Source organism: Lepidochelys kempii, chromosome 6, assembly GCF_965140285.1.
Source record: "Lepidochelys kempii isolate rLepKem1 chromosome 6, rLepKem1.hap1, whole genome shotgun sequence".
In the NCBI taxonomy this organism is placed as follows: Eukaryota; Metazoa; Chordata; order Testudines; family Cheloniidae; genus Lepidochelys; species Lepidochelys kempii.
The window spans coordinates 60,598,160-60,618,316 of record NC_136385.1 but is presented as its reverse complement, the minus strand read 5'-3'; the positions used below and the strand labels follow the sequence as shown (position 1 = coordinate 60,618,316).

General features: G+C 54.1%; 1 protein-coding gene across 19 annotated transcripts in view; it reads right to left on the bottom strand.

Annotated features, from left to right (window-relative positions):
* The window catches only part of DGKZ (diacylglycerol kinase zeta), an 89,882-nt gene that overhangs the window by 12,260 nt on the left and 57,465 nt on the right, over positions 1-20,157 (bottom strand). For 7 of the 19 annotated variants that reach the window (XM_073348186.2, XM_073348181.2, XM_073348180.2 and 4 more), the window contains 21 exons: positions 19,591-19,659; positions 19,066-19,137; positions 18,619-18,735; positions 18,459-18,530; positions 17,984-18,079; positions 17,612-17,694; positions 16,951-17,011; positions 15,981-16,094; positions 15,065-15,205; positions 14,203-14,281; positions 13,705-13,760; positions 12,697-12,759; positions 12,378-12,451; positions 12,152-12,263; positions 11,322-11,521; positions 10,611-10,711; positions 10,188-10,267; positions 8,899-8,943; positions 8,499-8,568; positions 4,919-4,959; positions 2,413-2,603 (listed from right to left, as the gene is read on the bottom strand). In XM_073348186.2, coding sequence (XP_073204287.1) covers positions 2,413-2,603; positions 4,919-4,959; positions 8,499-8,568; positions 8,899-8,943; positions 10,188-10,267; positions 10,611-10,711; positions 11,322-11,521; positions 12,152-12,263; positions 12,378-12,451; positions 12,697-12,759; positions 13,705-13,760; positions 14,203-14,281; positions 15,065-15,205; positions 15,981-16,094; positions 16,951-17,011; positions 17,612-17,694; positions 17,984-18,079; positions 18,459-18,530; positions 18,619-18,735; positions 19,066-19,137; positions 19,591-19,659 — 1,937 coding nt within the window. The remainder of the gene's footprint in view (positions 1-2,412; positions 2,604-4,918; positions 4,960-8,498; positions 8,569-8,898; positions 8,944-10,187; positions 10,268-10,610; positions 10,712-11,321; positions 11,522-12,151; positions 12,264-12,377; positions 12,452-12,696; positions 12,760-13,704; positions 13,761-14,202; positions 14,282-15,064; positions 15,206-15,980; positions 16,095-16,950; positions 17,012-17,611; positions 17,695-17,983; positions 18,080-18,458; positions 18,531-18,618; positions 18,736-19,065; positions 19,138-19,590; positions 19,660-20,157) is intronic. The other 12 variants (XM_073348185.2, XM_073348184.2, XM_073348191.2 and 9 more) reach the window with 5 other exon arrangements.

Below are 20,157 nucleotides of genomic sequence, written 5' to 3'. Positions count from 1 at the left end.
GAATCATAGAAATGTAGGGCTGGGTGGGACCTCGAGAGATCATCTAGTCCAGCCCCCTGCGCTGTGGCAGGGCCAAACAAACCTTGACCATCCCTGACAGGTGTTCATCCAGCTTGGTCTTAAACACCTCCAAAGATGGGGATTCCACAACCTCCCTTTGAAGCTTGGTCCAGAGTTTAACTACCCTTATAGCTAGAAAGTTTTTCCTAATATCTAACCTAAATCTCTCTTTCAGAAGATTAAGCCAGTTTTCTTGTCCTACCTTCAGTGGGCCTGGAGAACGACTGATCACCATCCTCTCTAGAACACCCCGTAACATTTAGCAGACTGGTATCAGGTCCCCCGCCGTCTTCTTTTCTCAAGATGGAACATGCCCAGTTTTTTTAACCTTTCCTCATAGCTCATGTTTTCTAAACCTTTGATCATTTTAGTGGCTCTCCTCGGGACTCTCTTCAGTTTGTCCCCATTCTTCCTAAAGTGTGGTGCCCAGAACTGGACACAGCACTCCAGCTGAGGCCTTCTCAGTGCTGAGTAGAACAGGAGTTACCTCCCCTGTCTTACATACAACACTCCTGTTAATACACCCCAGAAAGGCAGGAGCTGTTTTCCCACTTGCTTTACATGGTTACTCATATTCAATTTGTGATCCACTAGAACCCTCCGACCCTCTTCAGTTGCACTCCCACCTAGCCAGTTATTCTCCATTTTGTAGTTGTACATCTGATTTTCTCTCCCTAGTGAAGTACTTTGCACTTGTCTTCACTGAATTTAATTTGATTGATTTCAGACCAATTCTCTAATTGATCAAGGTTGTTTTGAATTCTCATCCTGCCCTCCAAAGTGCTTCCAGCCCCTCCCAGGTTGCTAGTATTCCCATTGTATAAGAATACTTTCCACTTGGTTATCCACCTCACTAATGACAATATTGAATAGTGTCAGGCCCAGGATTCACCCCTGTGGGACCCCACTAGATACATTGTCCCAGTTTGACAGTGAACCATTGAGAACTACTTTGAGTACAGTTTTTCAACGAGTTGTATATCCACCTCATAGTAATTTCATATAGACCACATTTCCCTAGTTTGCTTATGAGACTCCCATATGGGATTGTGTCAAGCTGTACTGTAACTCTGTTAAACAAGGAAATTAGGTTGGTTTGGGATGATTTGTTCTTGACAAATCCATGCTGGATATTCCTTATAACCCTATTATCCTTCCAGGTGCTTACAAATTGAAAGATTGAGGAAATTAACCTTGCCTTAGCAATGACACCCATTCCTTCCATGACTTGGTTTCTTTCCCCTCCCTGGCCCATCTCCACCACTAATTTCTTCCCTTCCCAGCTCAGTCAGTGACACCTACCCCTATCCCAGACATGAAGGTCGCTATCTTAAAACAAAAAAACTTCAAATCCAGACTCCAGCGAGAAACTGCTGAATTGGAATTCATTTGCAAATTGGATACTATTAATTTAGGCTTAAATAGAGACTGGGAGTGGCTAAGTCATTATGCAAGGTAGCCTGTTTCCTCTTGTTTTTTCCTACCCCCCCCCCCAGATGTTCTGGTTTAACTTGGATTTAAACCTGGAGAATGGTCAGTTTAGATGAGCTATTACCAGCAGGAGAGTGAGTTTGTGTGTGTATGGGGGTGGGGGGGATGTGAGAAAACCTTGATCTATGCAGGAAATAGCCCGACTTGATTATGTAAAGAGTTGTCACTTTGGATGGGCTAGCACCAGCAGGAGAGTGAATTTGTGTGGGGGGGTGGAGGGTGAGAAAACCTGGATTTGTGCTGGAAATGGCCCACCTGTTGATCACTTTAGATAAGCTATTACCAGCAGGACAGTGGGGTGGGAGGAGGTATTGTTTCATGATTTCTGTGTGTATATAAAGTCTGCTGCAGTTTCCACGGTAAACATCTGATGAAGTGAGCTGTAGCTCACGAAAGCTCATGCTCAAATAAATTGGTTAGTCTCTAAGGTGCCACAAGTCCTCCTTTTCTTTTATCCCAGCTCTGTGTCTCAGCTCCCCCCAGAGAACCATCTCCCTTTGCCATGGGGGCTAGCAATGGGAAACGAGTTCTGGAGTCTCAGTCAGCCCTGGACTGATACAGCTAAACTAGAGCCATGGGTGCAACCCTCCAGTGCAGCCCCACTGCCCCAGAGTCACACTTTCCTAGGGTGGAATATGCATGGGGAGGAAGGGAAGATTGTTGGTCTCCATAGAGGCAAGCTGCAGAGACAATTCTCACTTGCGTCACACAGAGCTGGTGTTTCGCTTCAGAGCTCAGGATTCAGAGCAGCTAAGCCAGCGCTAAGCCTCTCAGGCTGGTCCTTCTTCCACTCCTCCCTCAGACCCTTCTCCCCACCCCACAAGGCCATTCTCACCTGCAGACCAGATTGGTCAGTCTCACCTGAGGGCTGGTGAGGAGGGTGGAGAGGATGAGGAAGAAGGGAAAGCAAAATGGTGCCCTGTGGGAGTGGAGGACAAGTCAACGAGGTCAGGAATGGCGGGTGAGGTGCCCACAGTGTGGGTGATCACCAGCTCTGGGTCCAGCACAAAGAGCTCATCCTGGGAGATCTCCGTCACGTAGTTGAGGTGCTCCTGGAAGGTAGAGATCAGCCCTTCAGAGAGGGGATCCACCCACCCCAGGCCAGTCACCCTGGGGAAACACCCCCCCACTAGCAACCAGAGCAGCATTCAGGGGGGTGATGGCCCATGGCAGCTCAAAGGGGCCGGCATGGGAGTGGAGTTGGGACTGGAGTTGGGACTGGTGCCCATGGCAACTTAGCAAGGGCAGCCCCAGCTTGCCACACAGCTCTTAGACTGATCACCATGACCCTGGCCAGGTCAGATGCTTCTGAACAATGATCGCTGTGTGGAGTGGAGTCTCAACGAGAGATGGAAAAGTCCTATCAGGGTCTCTTGTCTCCAGCAGAGTGTAGGTTGTGCCCAGTCTATTTTTAAGGTGTTGCCCCTTTCCTGGAAAACTCTTCCACAGCCTCGCACGTCTCACTGTCAGGGCGTCTGCAGAGACTCCACTAGAACATCTCCTCTCCAAATCCCCGCCCACATCCCTCATTATGACCCTATGTAATCCCTTTCCACCCTCAGCAGCTACCCCGGGATGATGTTTGCAGACTGTCAGCACAGGCTAAGTGCCCCTTAGCCAACCTGGACGGATTCAACTCTATTAATCTCTCCTCACAAGCCCGTGTTCATTCCTGTTGCCCTCCTCTAATCTTGCCTTCCAATCTTCCTCTGTCAGCAAGGGGCCCAGAGCTGACTGTCACAGGCCAGGTGTGGGCGCCCTAGAACCACACAGGAAGGGACCATCTCCCTGCATCTTGATGTGAGGCTTCTTGGTTTAGGAGACCCAGAGCTGACTCCAGGTGGGGTCTCTCCAGAGCTGTAGCTAGAGGGACTGGGCCCTCCCTATGCTGGGACTGAGGACTTTGCATCCTCACTCCCCAGAACATCCCTGGTGTTTTGCAGCCATCTCACCGTAAAGTCTTTTGCTTCTCCCTCTCCTTGCAGAGTCTCTCTCAGCCATTCCTGCTCCCGGCATTCTCCTCCCATTGAGGATCGTGGTTTTGGGTTATTTTTCCCCTTGCTGCAGAATCTACATTTCCCCAGGCTGAGCCTCACTTAGTTGTTTCCTGCCCATGTGTCTTAACGTCTCTGGGTCCCTCTGCATTTTCTCTATCCTCTCTAGGGTTTACAACTCCTCCCGTTTCAGTGTGACCTGTTGATTGCATCATGCTCCTGTTTGCCCTCTTTCTAGCTAATGAATGGAGATATTTAATAACACTTAAGTTTACACCTGAGATCAAGCCCTGCAGGTCCTCATGGACACCTTCTTCAAATCAATACCCTGCCATTTATCACCGTCCTTTGTTCAGCTCCTTCAGGCACTTTCCAGCCCATATCTCAGTGTTCCTAGCCAAGCCAACTTGCATCCATTTTTCAAGTTAAGACTGTGAGACATTGATCCTAAGTCTGAGCTACATGCCAGCCCCTTTACATCATTCCAGCAGCATAATGGGCCCAGTGCCCACCCAGATCTCACTACTGGGAATAACCCGGTATAAGGTGGATTTCCCAGTGAGTAGGGCCAGCAGCATGACCCTTTGCTGTCCCCAGGAGTAGGGGTGTATCTGAGTGAGGGACGGAGTATGCTTGGTTATACTCTAAGCTCTAGCTATTCTGGGATGTCAGGTAGTCCCTTACAGACTGCTGTATCTAGGGTGCAAGTTAGAGCAATCCCTGGGACCACTGGTTTAGGATGGGGGCTGAATGAGCTTCCAGCAGCCTCATAATCCAAGTGGTGCAGAGGTGGCTAAAGTCACCTTTGTCCCCATGGCCTAGGCTGTGTGCCGCTCAGCTCAGCCGGAGCCCAGAATGGGGGCCACAGTCTGAGATATGTGACTTGCATCCAGTTATATCCAGCTACTGCATTGCCTCCATCCTCTAACTCTGTGATATTATCAACCAGGGCAATGAAATCAGCATGGCAAGGCTTCTCACTAATCCTCAACACTGCCCACTGCTCGTGGGCGGCATTGTCCTCCAGACCTTTCATCAGTTTTTCCTCTCAATATTTCTTCCATTAATTCACTAGGACAGAGGTTGAAGGAGATGCACCTGAAGCATCCAATACCAGTTGATCCCAGAGGTGCCTGACTGCAGAGGGCAGAGCACCTCTATTTCCGGGTGTTTACAACCTTCCCAGGAAATTGTATCCCCTTGTCCATAAAGTAATCACAGGATTTGGGCAGTGTGGGGACAAAGCACACTAAGCAGTGGCCCTTGGCAATGCATGTGTCTGCATGTCTGAACACACATGTGCTGCTGGTCAAGTGTAGCTGCACAACAGCGCCTTGGTTCCCATGGTCCCTGGCGAATGAGTCGGCACTCACCTGTGCGCGGTCTATCCTGTAAAACCGATCAGCTGTAGTTGCTGAGAGAGAGAGAGAGAGAACCTGTGAGATTCCTGTCCCCAGAATCTGGCAAGAGACAAAGGGGCAATGGGACTGCCTAGAACCACTGCACTCCACCCCTGGGCAACATGAAACTGTTCAGCCACCTTACAACCCCGTGAGTGAGTGCACCCACACAGCAGCAGGACACAGCAGGGAAACCAGATAACTCTTGACCACGGGTGGCCCATTGACTTCCATAATGTGCCCTAACGACACATCTGTTCTCTTCACAGACTACAGATCGCAGCATGCAACGTTCCCGCCTGACTGAGCAACCAGCCATTGTTCTAGGCCCTGATCACCATAAGGAGCAGAAGCAGGATATACCTGGCTACCTTCAGGCTGCTGGCCTGGAATTCCAGCTTTCTGGGGATTGTCAGGCCCCTCCGACCTGCCTCCTGACTCTCAGGGCTTTTGCTGCTGATGCTCTGACACTGACCTTGTACAGAGCAGAGCCTTGCCTGAGCAGGCTGCGGAGATGACAGCCCATCGCTGTCAGGACTTGCTTACACCCAGGGGAGAGATTATTCCTTTGGCTTAAAATCACTCATGGTCACTTTTATTGTCACAGAGTAACTGCAGGGACATGGGGAGAGCTTGGGCCTATCTGTTCTCCGCTCTCGGGGACTTGGTGCAGCTACACGTTTACATTATTGACTAGGGCTCATCACAAACCAGCACCAAGACTCCAGGCCTGCTGTGCATCCCTGGCCTTGGCAGAGCACACTTCCCCAATAGGGCATGGGATGGACATTGGTCCCTGTCCCCTGGGATGGCAGCACAGTTTTAAACCAGCACCCAACATCCACTCTCCCTGTGTGGGCTAAGAATTGTACCCAAGCCAGTCCATAGTCTGTTCCGAGATGCTTGTTGCTCCCCTGCTGAGCACCAGCTTGAGGGACAGAAAAGCCCCACATTGATATACTGGGGCGAGAGGAGCGGTGCGGACTGGGCGTGTGTGTGTGTTTGGGAAGCACTTTGCAACTCTGGGATGCAGCCGGTAACTCTGAAACTCACAATCAAAATTCCAGCAAGGTGAAAGGGCTGGGGAGGGAACGGGGGCTCCTGAGCCTTGTTTCAATGTGGTGGGGAGAGGAGGGACAGGCCAGGGTTAGTGGGCTCCAGTGCTTTATGGGCATTTTCTCCATGGGCTCTGTGCCCCCCACAAGGCTGAGGACTGCTGCCCAGTCTGGGGTTGCTATGGCTGGGCCCTAAAGGGACTGGAGAATTCTCTCTCGGAACAGAACAAGAATGTGGGGGAGGGGTGTCCGTGACACAAGCCAGAGCAGATTAGAGGAGTGAAAGAGCCCCGTTTATCCTGTCCCTGCAAGAGATTTACAGCCACGGAGCTGCTAACGAAGGTCTGTAATTCAGCCACTTTAATGAGCCTGCGTCGCCCTTGAATGTAGCTCCAGCCTCTTTCCTGGCACATTTTCCTCAGCACCGAACCTGCTGCTGGGAAACCAGCGAAAGGAGGAAATAATCCACAGCAGCAATATCTGGGAGCAGGGATCATGTGAGCGGTGCATGCAGTGGGGTGTCCACTCCACCCCCGCTGGGTGGGACCCCACCCTTCCAAGAGACAAGGGACAACACTCCTCTCACTGGAATGAACCTCACTTGGCTTGGCTCCCCATCACCGACCAAATTCAGGGAGCAATGGCTGCAACCCTTCTGGGACTGCTCCTGGAAACCCCCCGCCCCCCCAGACGACGTGGAAGTGAGGGAGCCCAAGCTGCGCTCCTGAAATCAGAGATTTGGTGGGGAGCCTGGAAGGAGGCAGAATCTGAGGGAAACGAACACAAGAGAAACAGGGAGAAGCAGAAACTCCAGAACCTGGATAGGAAAGAGCAACCTATCCCCACAGCGTCTGGGAAAAGGCTCTGGCCTTTTCATTCCCCTGGTCCCTCCAGTGTCTCCCCTGGGGTGAGGCCAAATGCTGGTCTCCCCATTGACCCCCAGCTTGTCCATCTGCAGTCAGGCTCCTCAGGTGGTGCAGCTGGTGCCCAGTGAGTGCCTGGTGCAGGCCCGCTGGCTCTGAGGATCAGTGCAATGACACAGGCCTGCCCTGTTTGGTGCCCCTGCGTGAGCTTCTCCCTGTATGTTTGGGAACTCGCTCCAGCACCATTACGAGGGCCCAAAAGCCCCTATTGTCGCAGGCTGTGGGGGATTCCCAGGGAATCGCTCAAACCAGAAACAGAGACACCAAAAATATGCTAGTAAAAGTGAACGTGCAGCCTGGAGCTTCGGGAGCAAAGTCTCGACTGCGGGCGGGGGCGAAAAGGGGAGATGGGGCTGAGAAAGGAGCTGGAACAAAGCCGTGTTTGTAAACAAGTCCCCACTGCTTTGCCACAGCACTCGGGGGCTCCTGCAAACACAGCCGGCTAGGTCACAGGCTCAGCACACCTGGCACCCTCCTCCTCCTTCTCCACAAGGCATCAGTGTACAGCTTGTAATTGAATTAGATGTACAAAGGCATCTCCCACTGCAGCACCTATGCTGCTCTGTAGAGCACCTCCTGCTGGAGAAGGCTGCCACTGCAGCAGCTCCCTCCTGACCAAAGCTCCAACACTATTCACTGCAGTACCTCCTGCTGGGAGAATCTGGGCCCAGCTCTCAGTTTTCACCCTCCCTCTCCCTGGCCCGCTTCCCCTCTGGCCCACGCTGACTTGTCATTATCGCACTGGACTTATTTTTCAGGAGCAGGGCTCCTAATTCACTTCTCCCTCAACCAGCTATGCTCCAAACCCTTAGTACCGGGCTAGCAGTACTCACTTGCGCTATTAAAGACCACATGTTATCTGTAGTTAGGAAACTCCCCTTGGAAATCATGTGACTGGAGTGCCACTGGTAGTCCTCTCCCCCATACAGAGGGAGAACAGTGGGTCCTTCTGACTGGGCTAGCACCCCGAGTACTGGGAAGGAGAAGCTGTTTGCATGAAAAATCCAGTCGGTGTCAGCCAGGCACAGAACGTATCCAGTGGCTGCACCCAACAGGCACAGAAGATTCTGCAGTGCCTCTCTGAGGATGTGTTCCCAGCCCGAGGGAGCCCCCTGTCCGTCAGACACAGGCACAGCACCTCAGCCCAATCCTGGAGAGCCTGCTCCATGCACAGGCCAGGAGTAAGGACTTGAGGCCAGGTGTGCTGTTAAAAACACTCCACAGCTGGCAGTCTTTGCTGGATTCACATGACCAGTGGCACTGGGCACAGCTGCTGCTCTAAGGGCAGGGAAGGCATATTCCCCTCAGCTCAAAGCTGCTGCACTCAGGCACCCAAACAAACTGAGCAAAAAGTAATGGGGCAACTGCCTGACTGCCAGGGAGCCACATGCAGATAGCACCAGGCTGATGGAAATGCTGCCATGGGTCGAGCCGGTCAGCGTATCCCATGGAATGAGCATTCCCAGGGGGCATCATTGGTTTGGGACTTTTGCTACATCCCTAGGGCAGATCAGGGCTCGACCCCACCTCCCAGGGCAGACCAGTGCTACTGTACTGTATGGAAAGGATACTTACAGTCTAAGAAACACCACTTGGGAGACAGCTTCTGAGATGAAAGCGTCTTTAATTTGGCTCCATCCTCTTCCTGCACAAAGAGAGGACAGTGACGTTTCCCGGCTCCTTGTCGTTCCCCCCAACCTTCCTGGGTTCATTCCTGCACTGGGCCTTCAGACAGGCTCAGATTTATGGCCCTTTGACAGAAGCAGTTTGCACCCAGGTGTGGCACGGAGACAGTGGGGCACATAGGGGCATGGCACAAGGGGTGGAGAACACAGGCATGGCATGGGGTGCAGCTGTGGAGGTGTCCAAACAATACACCAAACTCACTGGGGAGGTGTCCAAACAAGCCCACAAGACTGGCACCATGTACATGACAGAGACCCCCCGGGAGGGGAGGGAGGCGGGTGATACACACCTGAAGGAGCAGGCACTGTAAAGAAGAAGGGCATGGAAGAAAACCCTGCGAAGAGGGAAGGGGGTGGGTTACCACATTCATTCAGCTGCCCCCACTCTGTCTCAGCAGAGCCTGTTCTGTGCCCCCTCCTGTATGAGGAGCCAGCCCCTGCCACTGCATGTAGCCACTTGGGCCTATGCATTCCCAGTCCCTGCAGCTCAGGGACATGCAGCTGGGTTCAGAGTTTAGTGATGACAAGCTCCAGATGGAACGAGAAAGAGGGGAGAAAGGTTGCAGCTGAAACCAAGAGCTACGTGTCCCAACGTGTTGAGCTTCTGTGTGCTCAAACATGTCATCTAAAGCATCAGCCAGGAGACAGGCCAGGCCACTCTCTCGAACCTCCACCCCCTCCAGCTGCAGGAACTTCCCCATGTTGTGGCCATAGTTGCTTCACGTGACTATGAGAGGGATGGGACTCAGTAAGGGCAGAGATGCTAGGCCCTCACCAAACCCATCACTATGGTTGTCCAGCCACCTGCCTGCGAGTGTCCCCCTTCCTGAACACCCTACTCAGCCACTGCAGGGAAGGGGCCATCAGAAATGCAGACACAAGAGAGAGGGATAGGCAGGTCCCTTCATGCCAGCCTGCATAATATGCTCTGTAATTAAACACGGTAGATTGCTCCCCTCTCTGTGGTCACTGACTCAAACCAGACAGGGATCCTTCAGCACTTCCTAGGCCACAAGGAGCCCACTTTCAGGCTGTGCAGTGCCCCTCCAGGCAAGGCCAAATCCCTTCCAGGAGGTAGGGAAAAGCATAACCCCACGGGCACTGAGGAGAAGCAGAACCCTCTGCCCCCGGGAGGTGAGGGCTGAGAAGGAGCTCACACTAGTGAAAGAGGGGAGAGAAAGGGACACCCAACACAGGGAAGACTGACTCTGCAGTGTACCCAGGTTTGGGGGAAAGGACTAAGATCTTGTGGAACATACTTCAGTGGAGGACAAAAGCCTTCTCTTTCTACCTGCCTAGCAGCCTCTCCTTGCCCAACACCCTGGGGAGGGCTAGAGGGCAGGGTGAGCAGGATGGCAAAAAGGGAAATAGTGAGGCCGATACACAGGAGCTGTCAGACTCAACAGATCAATGGTCCCTCTAGCCTGGGATCTGGTCTCCATCAAAGGCCAATGCTGGATGTTCAGAATGCCAACTGTGTGAGGTTACAATAACTAGGGGTCAGGAGAGACCTCTCCTGTGCCTCCCTCCCCTCAACAATCAGTTCCCGCCATCACCCACGCCACCTGCAGTGCCTCACCTTCTGCAGCCTCTCGATGTGGGTCCGACAGACCTCCAGGTCACTATCTCCCGGAACCACAATGATCCCCAGGGGCATAGCTGAAAGCAAAGCACAGACATCTCAAGGAGCTGCCTGCTGCCAGTCCTCCTGTCACTGAGCCCCTGAGACAGCACGGCCACCGCCCAGCTGAGGACAGCACCAGAGACATGGTGAGAACAATAGGGCATGGCCACTTTGTATAAAATGGGGCTGACCACGGCCACCCACGGAGACTACACTTCAAGCACGCAACATTCCATCTGCAGACCATGGCTTCATTACGGCAGAGCTGCGGCTGCCCAGAGCTCTGTCTATGGCCCAAAGTGCTCAAGGAGGCCTCACCCATCACCCCCTGGGATAGCACATTCCTAAAGCCCCCAGGCACCCAGGCTGGTCACTCACAGGCTTCCTTGAGCTTCTCCTTGTCATAGTGAAGTGCCTCATAGTTGTGCATGCTGATTCGGTTCACCTGGATTCGCAGCTGCTCGGGCACTGGTTGCTGGCTGCATGCAAGCAGGAGGAGAAGGGCAGGGGTTAGAAAGGAGGCCCTATAGATGTAGGCAGAAGCTCGTAGCTACAGTAGCCCAGCCTTCTCCAGCAAGAGGCAACTGAGGAAGCTAGGCAAGAGCACTGTCTTAGGGAGCTCCCAGCTATCCTGTACTTGTCTCTCCCAGCAAGTGGTGCCGTAAGCAGAATGGGAGGAGCACTGGTGTGGCAGGCTAGGGACATGGGGTGATGTGCCCAGCCACTCCAGTACTTGATTCCCACAGGGAGTGGTGCTGCAGGCAGTGTGGCAGAATTCCTTGCTAACCCAGTCCCAGCAGCAGGTGACAACAGTTAAAGGCTTCATTTTCTGCACCAGATGGCTGCCAAAACTCAAGCCTCCTCTCACTCTCCTTCCAGTGTTGCCCAGAGATCCTTTGGAAGGCTCCCTGCTCACGCCTCTTGGAGGTGACTGTGAAGTGTGAAGAGCCGGGAGAGGCCACCCAGGATAAATGGGTGAATAATGCCCTCTTGGAATGGTACCACCCCCATGCCCTGAGGAACTGACCCAGATTGGACAAGTTGCTGGGTTTGGGGCCCCCAGAGTTGCCTTAAGCCAGGTAAACGTACTCATTGAGCAGGGGCATGGAGTTGCGTCGCTTGGTCTTCTGCACCATATTGGCCTGGTTGCGCAGGGAGATGTGAATACAGGAGGCTGCCAGCTTGCATGGCTCCCCATCCACCTGCATAGGAATGGCCTTGGACGTGGTGAGCATCACCTCCCGGCACTGGTGCAGCCGCTCTCCATGTCCGCCTACTTGCAAGGCAGCCTGCAAACAAAACCAGGGTTACAGTGGGGCTGCCTGTGGCGAAAAGGTTCACAGGCCATACCTCAGAGCAGCAGCATCCAACACCGAGTGGAGTCACAAGCCAACTGAGCTTGGAGGGGCTCAGCTCAGTCCCCCGGCAGAAGGAATCCACAAAGACCAGCACACGCTGGAGTCCTCACAGGTGTCTCAACTCTGGAGAAGCCCTGGGTGGGGAGGCAGGTGAGAGGATGCAGAGGCATCCAAAGACCCCAGCAAACAAGGCTTATGGTGTTTGAGTTCTCTCCCACCACTAGCCACCCAGGCACAGGGCGCAGGCTGGTGAGCGTTCTAGGGAGGGCTGCTCTGCTGTCCTGCACACAAGGGCTCCACTGTTCCTGGCAGAGGTCCCCCCAAGCTAAACCTGGGGGTGCACCTCCAGGGTCCTGCTCCTGACTACACTGAGCCATGCTGTCTGCAGACTGGAAGGTCCCACTGGCTCAGAGGATGGGTGCTGCCAGGAGCTCTCAGGCACAGCTGGATTTCAAGTCAAGGTTGCAGGGTCGGGAACTGTCGGGGGGCAGGCAAGGTGCAGGGCAACAGGGCCAGAACCTGCAACTCCCTTGCCTGCTGCCAGTGGCTGAGCTGATTTACCAGGGATGTCATGGTGAAGCCGATGACCTCAATGCAGCCATCGTCATGGCGCTGGGGCTCGAAGTCGTGGTGCTCCCCGGGGTTGCCCCAGGGCATGGTGCCCGCGCAGTACCTGCAGAGACACAAAGGGAGCAGAGTATCACCTGGGACCAACGGGAGCGCTCCTCAAACACACCAGGCAGGGAGCCCGGGCTGCTCAGCATCCAGGGGTGCAGGAGCCACTCACCTTGGAATGTTCAGAAAGACAAGGCACTGGGGCTTCAGGTCCTGGATCTTGGGGGTCAGGTCTGTCCCGTCGCACTGAAAACAGACAAACGGAGAGTCAGACACCCAGGCTGGCTGAAGGAGAGGGGCCCAGCCCAGCCCTCGTACTCTGGGGGGAATGAACTCCCCGTTGCCTTCTGAGTGGGAGTTGTCGCCCTGCAAAAGCTGCCTCAGCCACCGCGGTACCAGTTACTGTTACCCCTAAAGGAATGATGCCCCGCATTCACCAATCCCCACCGCTCCCAGGGAACGGTCTCAGCCCCTCCTCTCCAGACACTCACCACCACTTTGACGTGCTTCGCTAAGTCTTTGGAGCTGCCCGTGAGAAAGTCAGAAAATGCCGTCTGCCAACACAAGAGACAAGGTCAGTGCCTGGAGACCGCATCCCTGAGTAGCAGCTGGATCGCATGGACCCTTCATGCTTTACTGAGTCTCAAGTCAAGCCCTCGAGATTGGGCAAATCCTCTTCCAGGTCTCACTGCACCTTTGGCAGATTCCCCCTCCTGATACAGGGCTGCAGATGCACCTCACTCCTGACCTGATGCACCCCATGATAACCCAGCTCTGACAATGGATTTCTGTCCTAACTTGCAGCCCCCCCATGTCCAGGCCGGGCCTCCAGGAGCAGCTGTGATCTAGGGCTAGGGCACCTCCTTCTCCAGGTGGGACGCAATACTTGGGGCACGGAATGCAAATTCATTCTCTGGCTGTGAGAAAATATGGCCAAACAAGTTATTGGGCCCCATACAGGAGCAAGACACCAGCCTCGTCAGTGCGAGGTAGTTCTGAGAGGGCATGAAACAATATGACATGCAATCTAGGGTAATACAGCTAATCCCCCAAACCCAGATCCTCAATGGGAGGGACAGCTCTGGGAAGCAGAAGCAGCCAAGACTCAAGGGGAAGAGAAAAATTAGCCAGGGGTCTGCACTGCGATAGGGTTTTACAAAGGCTAATGCAACCTGGGGACTGCATATGCGGAGACCTCATCCCAGGGCAGGGAGCGGATAATCACCCTCTAATACAGGTCTGGGGAAGTACAGACTGGGACACTGTGTTTGGGCCCAGGCCCCTCAGTACAAGAAAGCTAGTGGGAGGAGTTCAGAGAAGAGCTAAAACAATTATCATGGGGCTAAAGGGACAGACTGATGGGGAGATTAAAAGAGCTGAGTCCTTATAGTTCAGACACCCCGTTTGTAGCTACCCAGAGAAAGCCACTTTGGAAATCTCTAAGAGTAGCTGGAGCTTAGACAGACAACGCTCATCTCCAAGGAGTCCTACACACTCACCCCAGCATAGAACATTTTATTCCGAAACCGGCTGTTAAATTTCTCTGGATTGGCCTCTAGGGAAAGAGGAGAAAAAAAAGGAAGACAGACTTTAGTGTCACTCACTCACTGACTGCCAGGAGCAACTCAGCCGCCTGTCGCCCCAGCTTCACCTCACTCTCCCAGGCTTGCAAACCAGCCTCCCCAGCTGCCTCTTACACTCCTCAGTTTCTTCCTCCCATTCACTCGCACACTCTCTGCAGCTTCCTCTCCCCTATCTGGTTGTTCCCACCCTCTTCCTGGTCAGTTCCCCCGGCCCGCTCCCCTGTTGGTTCTCTCTCTGCCATCTCCCTACCACAAAGTGTTTCAATTGACCAAGCTGGGGGTACCTCCAGGTTATAAACCTGTTTCCCCCCTGCTCACTCCTCCCTCTAAATCCCAAGAGTCTCCCATGCTGCAGCCCAGCCCCACAGCTTTGCACAGAGGGCACCAGACAGCCCTACTCTAGCTCCCACCTACCTCGAGATTCGTGGAACTCCAGTGTCACGCGAGCATCAAAGCCGAGGCTGAAATAGTTATTGAAGACATCGAGGGGAAGCTGAAAAGGGAAAAGGAGGAGGCTGAGGCTGGGAACTGTGGTGCCCAGACATGGGGCTAGGAATGTAGAATTACTGCAAGGGAGAGACCACACTTCACTAGCCATGTACAGGGGCCGCTGCCAGCAGAGGGAGGCGGAGGGAGTAACTGAGACAGAGGCGGCTATTGGCCTGAAAGAGGGATACACTGAGGGGGACGGAATAGCCCCTTCTGTTGCCCTGAGCACATCCATGCTCAGCCCTCAGCCCAGGCTCAGCATCCACACACGCAATGTGGATGCAGTGTCCAGCCCAGGTCAGCACCTAGGGTGGAATGGAGTGGCAACTGCAGTGCAGCGGACACTTTCTCTGTGCCAAATGCACCAGGGGTTGGGGCCTGTTTCCCCAGAAACCTTCAGGATCCCCAGAGAGAGTTTTCCAGAGAAGCAGGGATGTCTCCTCTCCACCAAACCCCATTCCAACTGCTCAGTCCCCCTTCTTACAGGGTCACTGCTAGCTCACCAAGCAGCCAGACAATCTCTGCTCCTTGAGACGCTTGCTGTTCTTGGGGTCTCTGCGCCAAAGGAATGGTTGCAATCCTCCAAGCCTCTTCCAGACCTGCACCTTTGGGCCAGCTCTGGCTGCCACTAGCCCATGGGGCAGTTTCTCCCAGATGGGAAGCAGGGAGGGGCCCCTGAGCCACGAGGAGAGAAAGCGGAAACGGGGGGGGGGGGGGAACACTCCCTGAGGAGCAGAGTGCTGTCTGAGCTGGGAATAGATGGAGAAGCACTGTGTGTGTGTCTCACCTTGTCTGTGGCCGTCTCGTCCTTTTCCTCAGGGTTCACCTCGGAGTTTGGCTCCACCTGGAGATTCCAGCGGTCAAGCTGCACAATGTTTCCCTCCTCCACATGAGAGAGGATCTTTGACAAGGGCTCATCCGTGTAACCCTATGGGCCAAAGTGGAGCTCAGTGAGCCGCCCAACCTGACTCCCCTAACCAGAGGCGGGGGGAGGGGGCTGAGGGGGCTGCAGGGCCAGGTGCCCCAAAGCAAAGAGTGTGGAGAACACAGGGTACATAGGGCCAGGATTTGCCACTGCGTAACCTGCAGCCTAAGAGGCTCCGTCTCTGTGACCAGGAGGTGCTTTCCACAGTGACTCCCAGCCCACCACAGCGGCTTGCCAGGTGGCACAATTAGTTACTTCTCCCAAGGGGATGGATTCCTATTTACAGCTGATATCGCTGGTGGGGGCAAAGGTGATCTGGATAGAGACCAGTCCTCTGAGTGATGCATACACCACAGGGATCCCCATGTGCCAGCCACGGGCCAGTCCCAGCCCTGTGGCATCTACGCCACACCTCCAGCACGTAGCACTTACCACATCCAGCCACAACCGCCCCTCGCTGCACTCACCTCCTCTGCTGGGAACTCTTGGGCACACCGTGCACCGCTCTTAGATGGCCGTGCGTGGAGTGCAAGTGGGAAAACTCCCCATGCCAGAGAAAAGAGCTCAGCTCCCCACCCACAACCCTGAACCTAGAGGCTTAGCTCCCCTTCCCCGACACACCAAACCTCTGTCCTTCCATCACAGCTCAGATCCCTCCTCCTCTCCAACCACCTGTGCCCAAGCTCGGGAGCCAATAGTACCAGAGAGCAGGGCCCTATGAGCACCCCCCCGCACAGAGCAAGTACCCTTCTCCGCCCCCTCCCCCCAAGACACTTACCCCGCCCCAGTTCAGAGTCCTGGCCAGGTCATTCCCTGTCCCCAGAGGGAGGATGGCTACAGGAGGAGGGGGATTCAGACGTAACTGGTCCAGGATGGAGAGGATCCACCCCACCTGGCCAAACAGGACAGAAACCAAAGAAGCAGCTGGTTACTTTAGAGACCTATGAGGTGATCAGCTTGAGGGGGTAGAGAGTGTTACCAAGAGCCAGAGATGAGGAGGACATGGAGACTGGCGCCCCCCGCCCCCACTCCCCAGCCATTACAGGAGATGCTCAGCCAATAACCGTCAGTGCTCCAGACAAGGGACAAACCCTATCTTTTACCCAATGTTCTGGGGAAATACCTGCCCCACCCCAAATGGCAAGCGAGTGAGGCTCCCAGAGGTGACATCTCATGCAGTTCACAGCACGTTGGTGCCCTAGTACATGTCAATGGCCCTGTACGGTGGATTCTGCTAGGACCCATGGGGTTGAGAATCCCCACTGCTGTTTGCCTCAAAGGCTGATCAGCCCCCTTCTATGCCTAACTTACACTGGGAGCGAGAGTGTTAATCTTCCAGGAGTGCTGCAGACAGAGCTTAGATGGGGGAAGCCTGAACTTACTCTAGCTCCCAAACTTTGCCCAGCTGAGGGCTACGCCAGCAGCTCGTCAGGAGCTCAAGGGCTGCACCTAAACGGCATCAAAAGACCATTACAGCCGCCCTCATCTCTAGTATGGAGACATAGCCCACAAAGACTACTGGCCCCAGCATACCATGCAGCTAGCTTCTGAGATGAAGATGGAGTATGGCAAGCTGGGACCTGTAGTCACTAGGGGCTGTGAGCCACATTACAGAACTTGGGGGACCAATTTTGCCCACCTCTAAATTAGAGAAAGGAAGCCGCCACCTCTCCTGGAAGGGCAAGGGGTTTGGATAAAGGCACCAGCCACATCCCTTGATAACTCAGTGAGAGGTCAGGGTCACTCACCGTGCCATCCCCCCCGCATGCCAGGATCCGCAGGTTGTGCACTTTCCGATACATCTCCAGCCTGCAGGGAAGCAGAAAGTGGAGGGGATCAGGGAAAGGTGGGAGAATCACCGAAGACACTTGAAGCTGGGACTGCACTGGCCAGTGTTTACAATGGGTTCCTCTCTCAGGCTGTCCATTGGAGGAGTCACAATCCTGGATACCCTACAGCCTCATGGCATTTGACACACTGTAATGAGTTTATCTTCACAGGCCCCTGGAAAAGGAAGTCAGGATCTTTATCCCCATTGTACAGATAGAGAGATGCTGGTATAGAGAGGGAATGGGACTGGCCCCAGGTCACAGAACAGGCTAATGACAGGGCTGGGAATAGAACCCAGGAGTTCTGGCTCCCAGCCCTGTGCCTTAACCATTTGGCCATTCTTCCTCCTGGAAACATAAGGGAGCCAGGACTGACTGGGAAGTGAAATGGGATCAGTCCCCAGAGACACTTCCCAGGCTTTGAACCTACAATGGGTATCCAGTCACACAGCTCTTCCCAAGGGCCTTTCCTAGAGCCTCAGTCCCTCACTAGTGGCCAGCTGGCAGAGAAGGGGCCAAGGCTCCTACTGGGGGGAGACAGTGGGAGAAGGGGGATGGGGCTCCCTGAGTCAGTACTCACGCCTCTTTGGGACCGCCCTGGTTGAGGTCAAAGACTTGCCGTGGATTGAGATACCACATGAAGGACTGGATGATCTTGGCTCCCTAAAAGGATGAAAGACTTCAGGAAATAGGATACAGACAATCCCAATAGTGGGAGGGGGAAGGTGGGGAGGAAGCAGGGTCTTAGACAGAGGTGATGGGAATCTGTAGTCCTGGACAGTCAGGCAAGACCTGGCCTCAAGAGGAGATGCCAGGGAGTAAGCTGGCATCACACTGCCTGCTTCTGTATTTGCAGCTGAGATATCACCAAACATGCTGGATTCTCAGCAGTTGGGATGCGAGGCGTCTATGGAGCTGGCTATCCATGAAAATGTCGGAAAAGTGTCCCTACCTGATTCCCACCACTCTTGGGGTTCACAAACACCAGCAGGGGCTTCATGAGTGGGGCTGGCGTAGGCTTGATGACAAAGGGTTTCCATCGCCCCTCCTGCAAGGGACACCACAACACCATCAACAAACATGGGAAACGCAAGCTCTTGCCTGCAACTGAAATTTAAAGTCACTAAGGTCTGAAATGGAGACAAAATACCGAACATTCCAACTACCCCAAGGGCCCTAGCACTGGGATCTACCCTCCCAGCTCCAGTGGGAGTGGGATCCACATGCCAGCCTTTCTGTTCTCTTTTTAAACACCCCTCTGAGATATCTTACAATTGCAAATGACCCTCATAACCCAGCACCTTCCCTCCACCTCATTTTTCTCTGCTCCATGTCTCAGACCATACCCTGTGACCAGCGATCTTCCTTCTCCAACTCCCACGCCCCTGCCCACCAATTCCCAGTCAACGCAGGCCTCATTCACTGACCTCCGCCCCCTTTTTGCTGGATTTCCGCTTGAACGACGTCCTCTTCTTTTTCTTACTGGACTTCAGTGGATTCTAGAAAAGGAGAAAAACCACATCACCAGCTGCCAGTTGAGCAGGAGTTGCTGATTAAACAGGAGCGAAGCCTGAGGGAGCAACTCACCTGGGGGCGCCGGACCCGCAGAATCCAGGTCGGAGGGACGACAACAGCAGCATGAGCCCCCAACGAGCACGGCTCCTCGATGCATTGCAGCATGAAGCATGACACCTTACTGTGATACTGCGAGGGAGAGAGAACGCAGCACTCGCTTGCTGAAGCCTGGCCTGGGGAGCCCAGCTCTGAACACACACAGCACACCTGCCCCCAGCAGGGGGTGCTGTAGGAAATGTGGCAGGAGCCTAACAATGTGACGGCTCCCAACAGGAGGCATTGCAGGGAAAGGGCAGGAATTCTGGCTGTGAGAGGCACTCCCAGGTACTCCAATCCCAGCCTCTCTCCGTAAGAGGTGCTGCAGGGTATGGGGCAGGAGCAGCAGCTGTGGGGAGCTCGCAGTTTCTCTTGGCCATCAGAAGTCATTAGGCCATTTACTCAGGGTAGGGCTGCACTCACCGCTTGCTTACACCAGGAACAGCTGATGGCTACAATCTCCTTGCTGTGAAAGGCAAACTTCTGCTGGAAACCCTGCGGAGGGAAGGAGGTGGGTCGTGAAGCTCCTGACAACTCTCCGCAGTGCAGCGAGGGGCCCACAGGAAGGGGAACAGCAGCTCCCCAGCTATGCAAGATGTTAGCAACTAGGGTCCTTCTGCAGCCAGTGCAGCTCAGGTCTCAGTCGGACAGTTCCCCACCCCCAGCCCTGGCATGAGAGAATTCAGCATGCTTGGGACAAGCATCTCTGGAACCAAGGGCAAAGGAGATCAGTTTGTGTGGAAATTCTATGACTGGATGAACGTAGGGATCGACGGAGATATCTGTGCTGCCAATAGGCGGCAATATAGAGAATACAGGATCACTGGCTGTGAAGGGGCTGCTCCCTCCCAGCAGGGGTTGTGCTCCAAGTGGTTCCTCTCTGTGTTCCCCACACCTATCACCTTCCCCTTCCCCACCTAACTTTGGATTTTCTTCAGCCCTTCTCACCTTTCCACACTGCCGGCACTTCCCTTCCTGGCGTCTCCGGTGCACCCAGTGATGCCGGACAACTATGGGCTAAACGGAAACACAAGGGCCAGGTTCAAAGAGAACGCAGAGAAAGGTATGGACATGATCCTGTTAGCGCACTCCTTGGCTGGGACCCACAGTGGCCTGGCCTCTTCTCCGGCCCATATGGAATGGAATCCTCCTTTGCAGTCTCTTTAGCACCGAGACGACACTGCAGAAGCCCCTGGGAACATCTCAGCCCAGACACTGGAGAGGTTCAGAAGCACGAGCACTCAGCTCTGGGAGAGGCCAAGGAGATGAGAGAGTCCAGACCACAGGGCACCTGGCTGAGATGCTAGGTGCCTTATCCCCCAGTGCTGCTCTCAACAACCCCCAGGAGAAACCCATGTGGGGAGGGGAGGGGCAAGTTCATGTCATGAGAAAGGAACCCCAACCAGGCTTGGTTGAAAATGCTAGAGAGAACTGTGGGTGAGATGAGCTGCGTTAGACAAGAGGGTAACTTGTTCATTACGTTTAGTCTCTAAAAATCGTATTGTGATTTTGTAT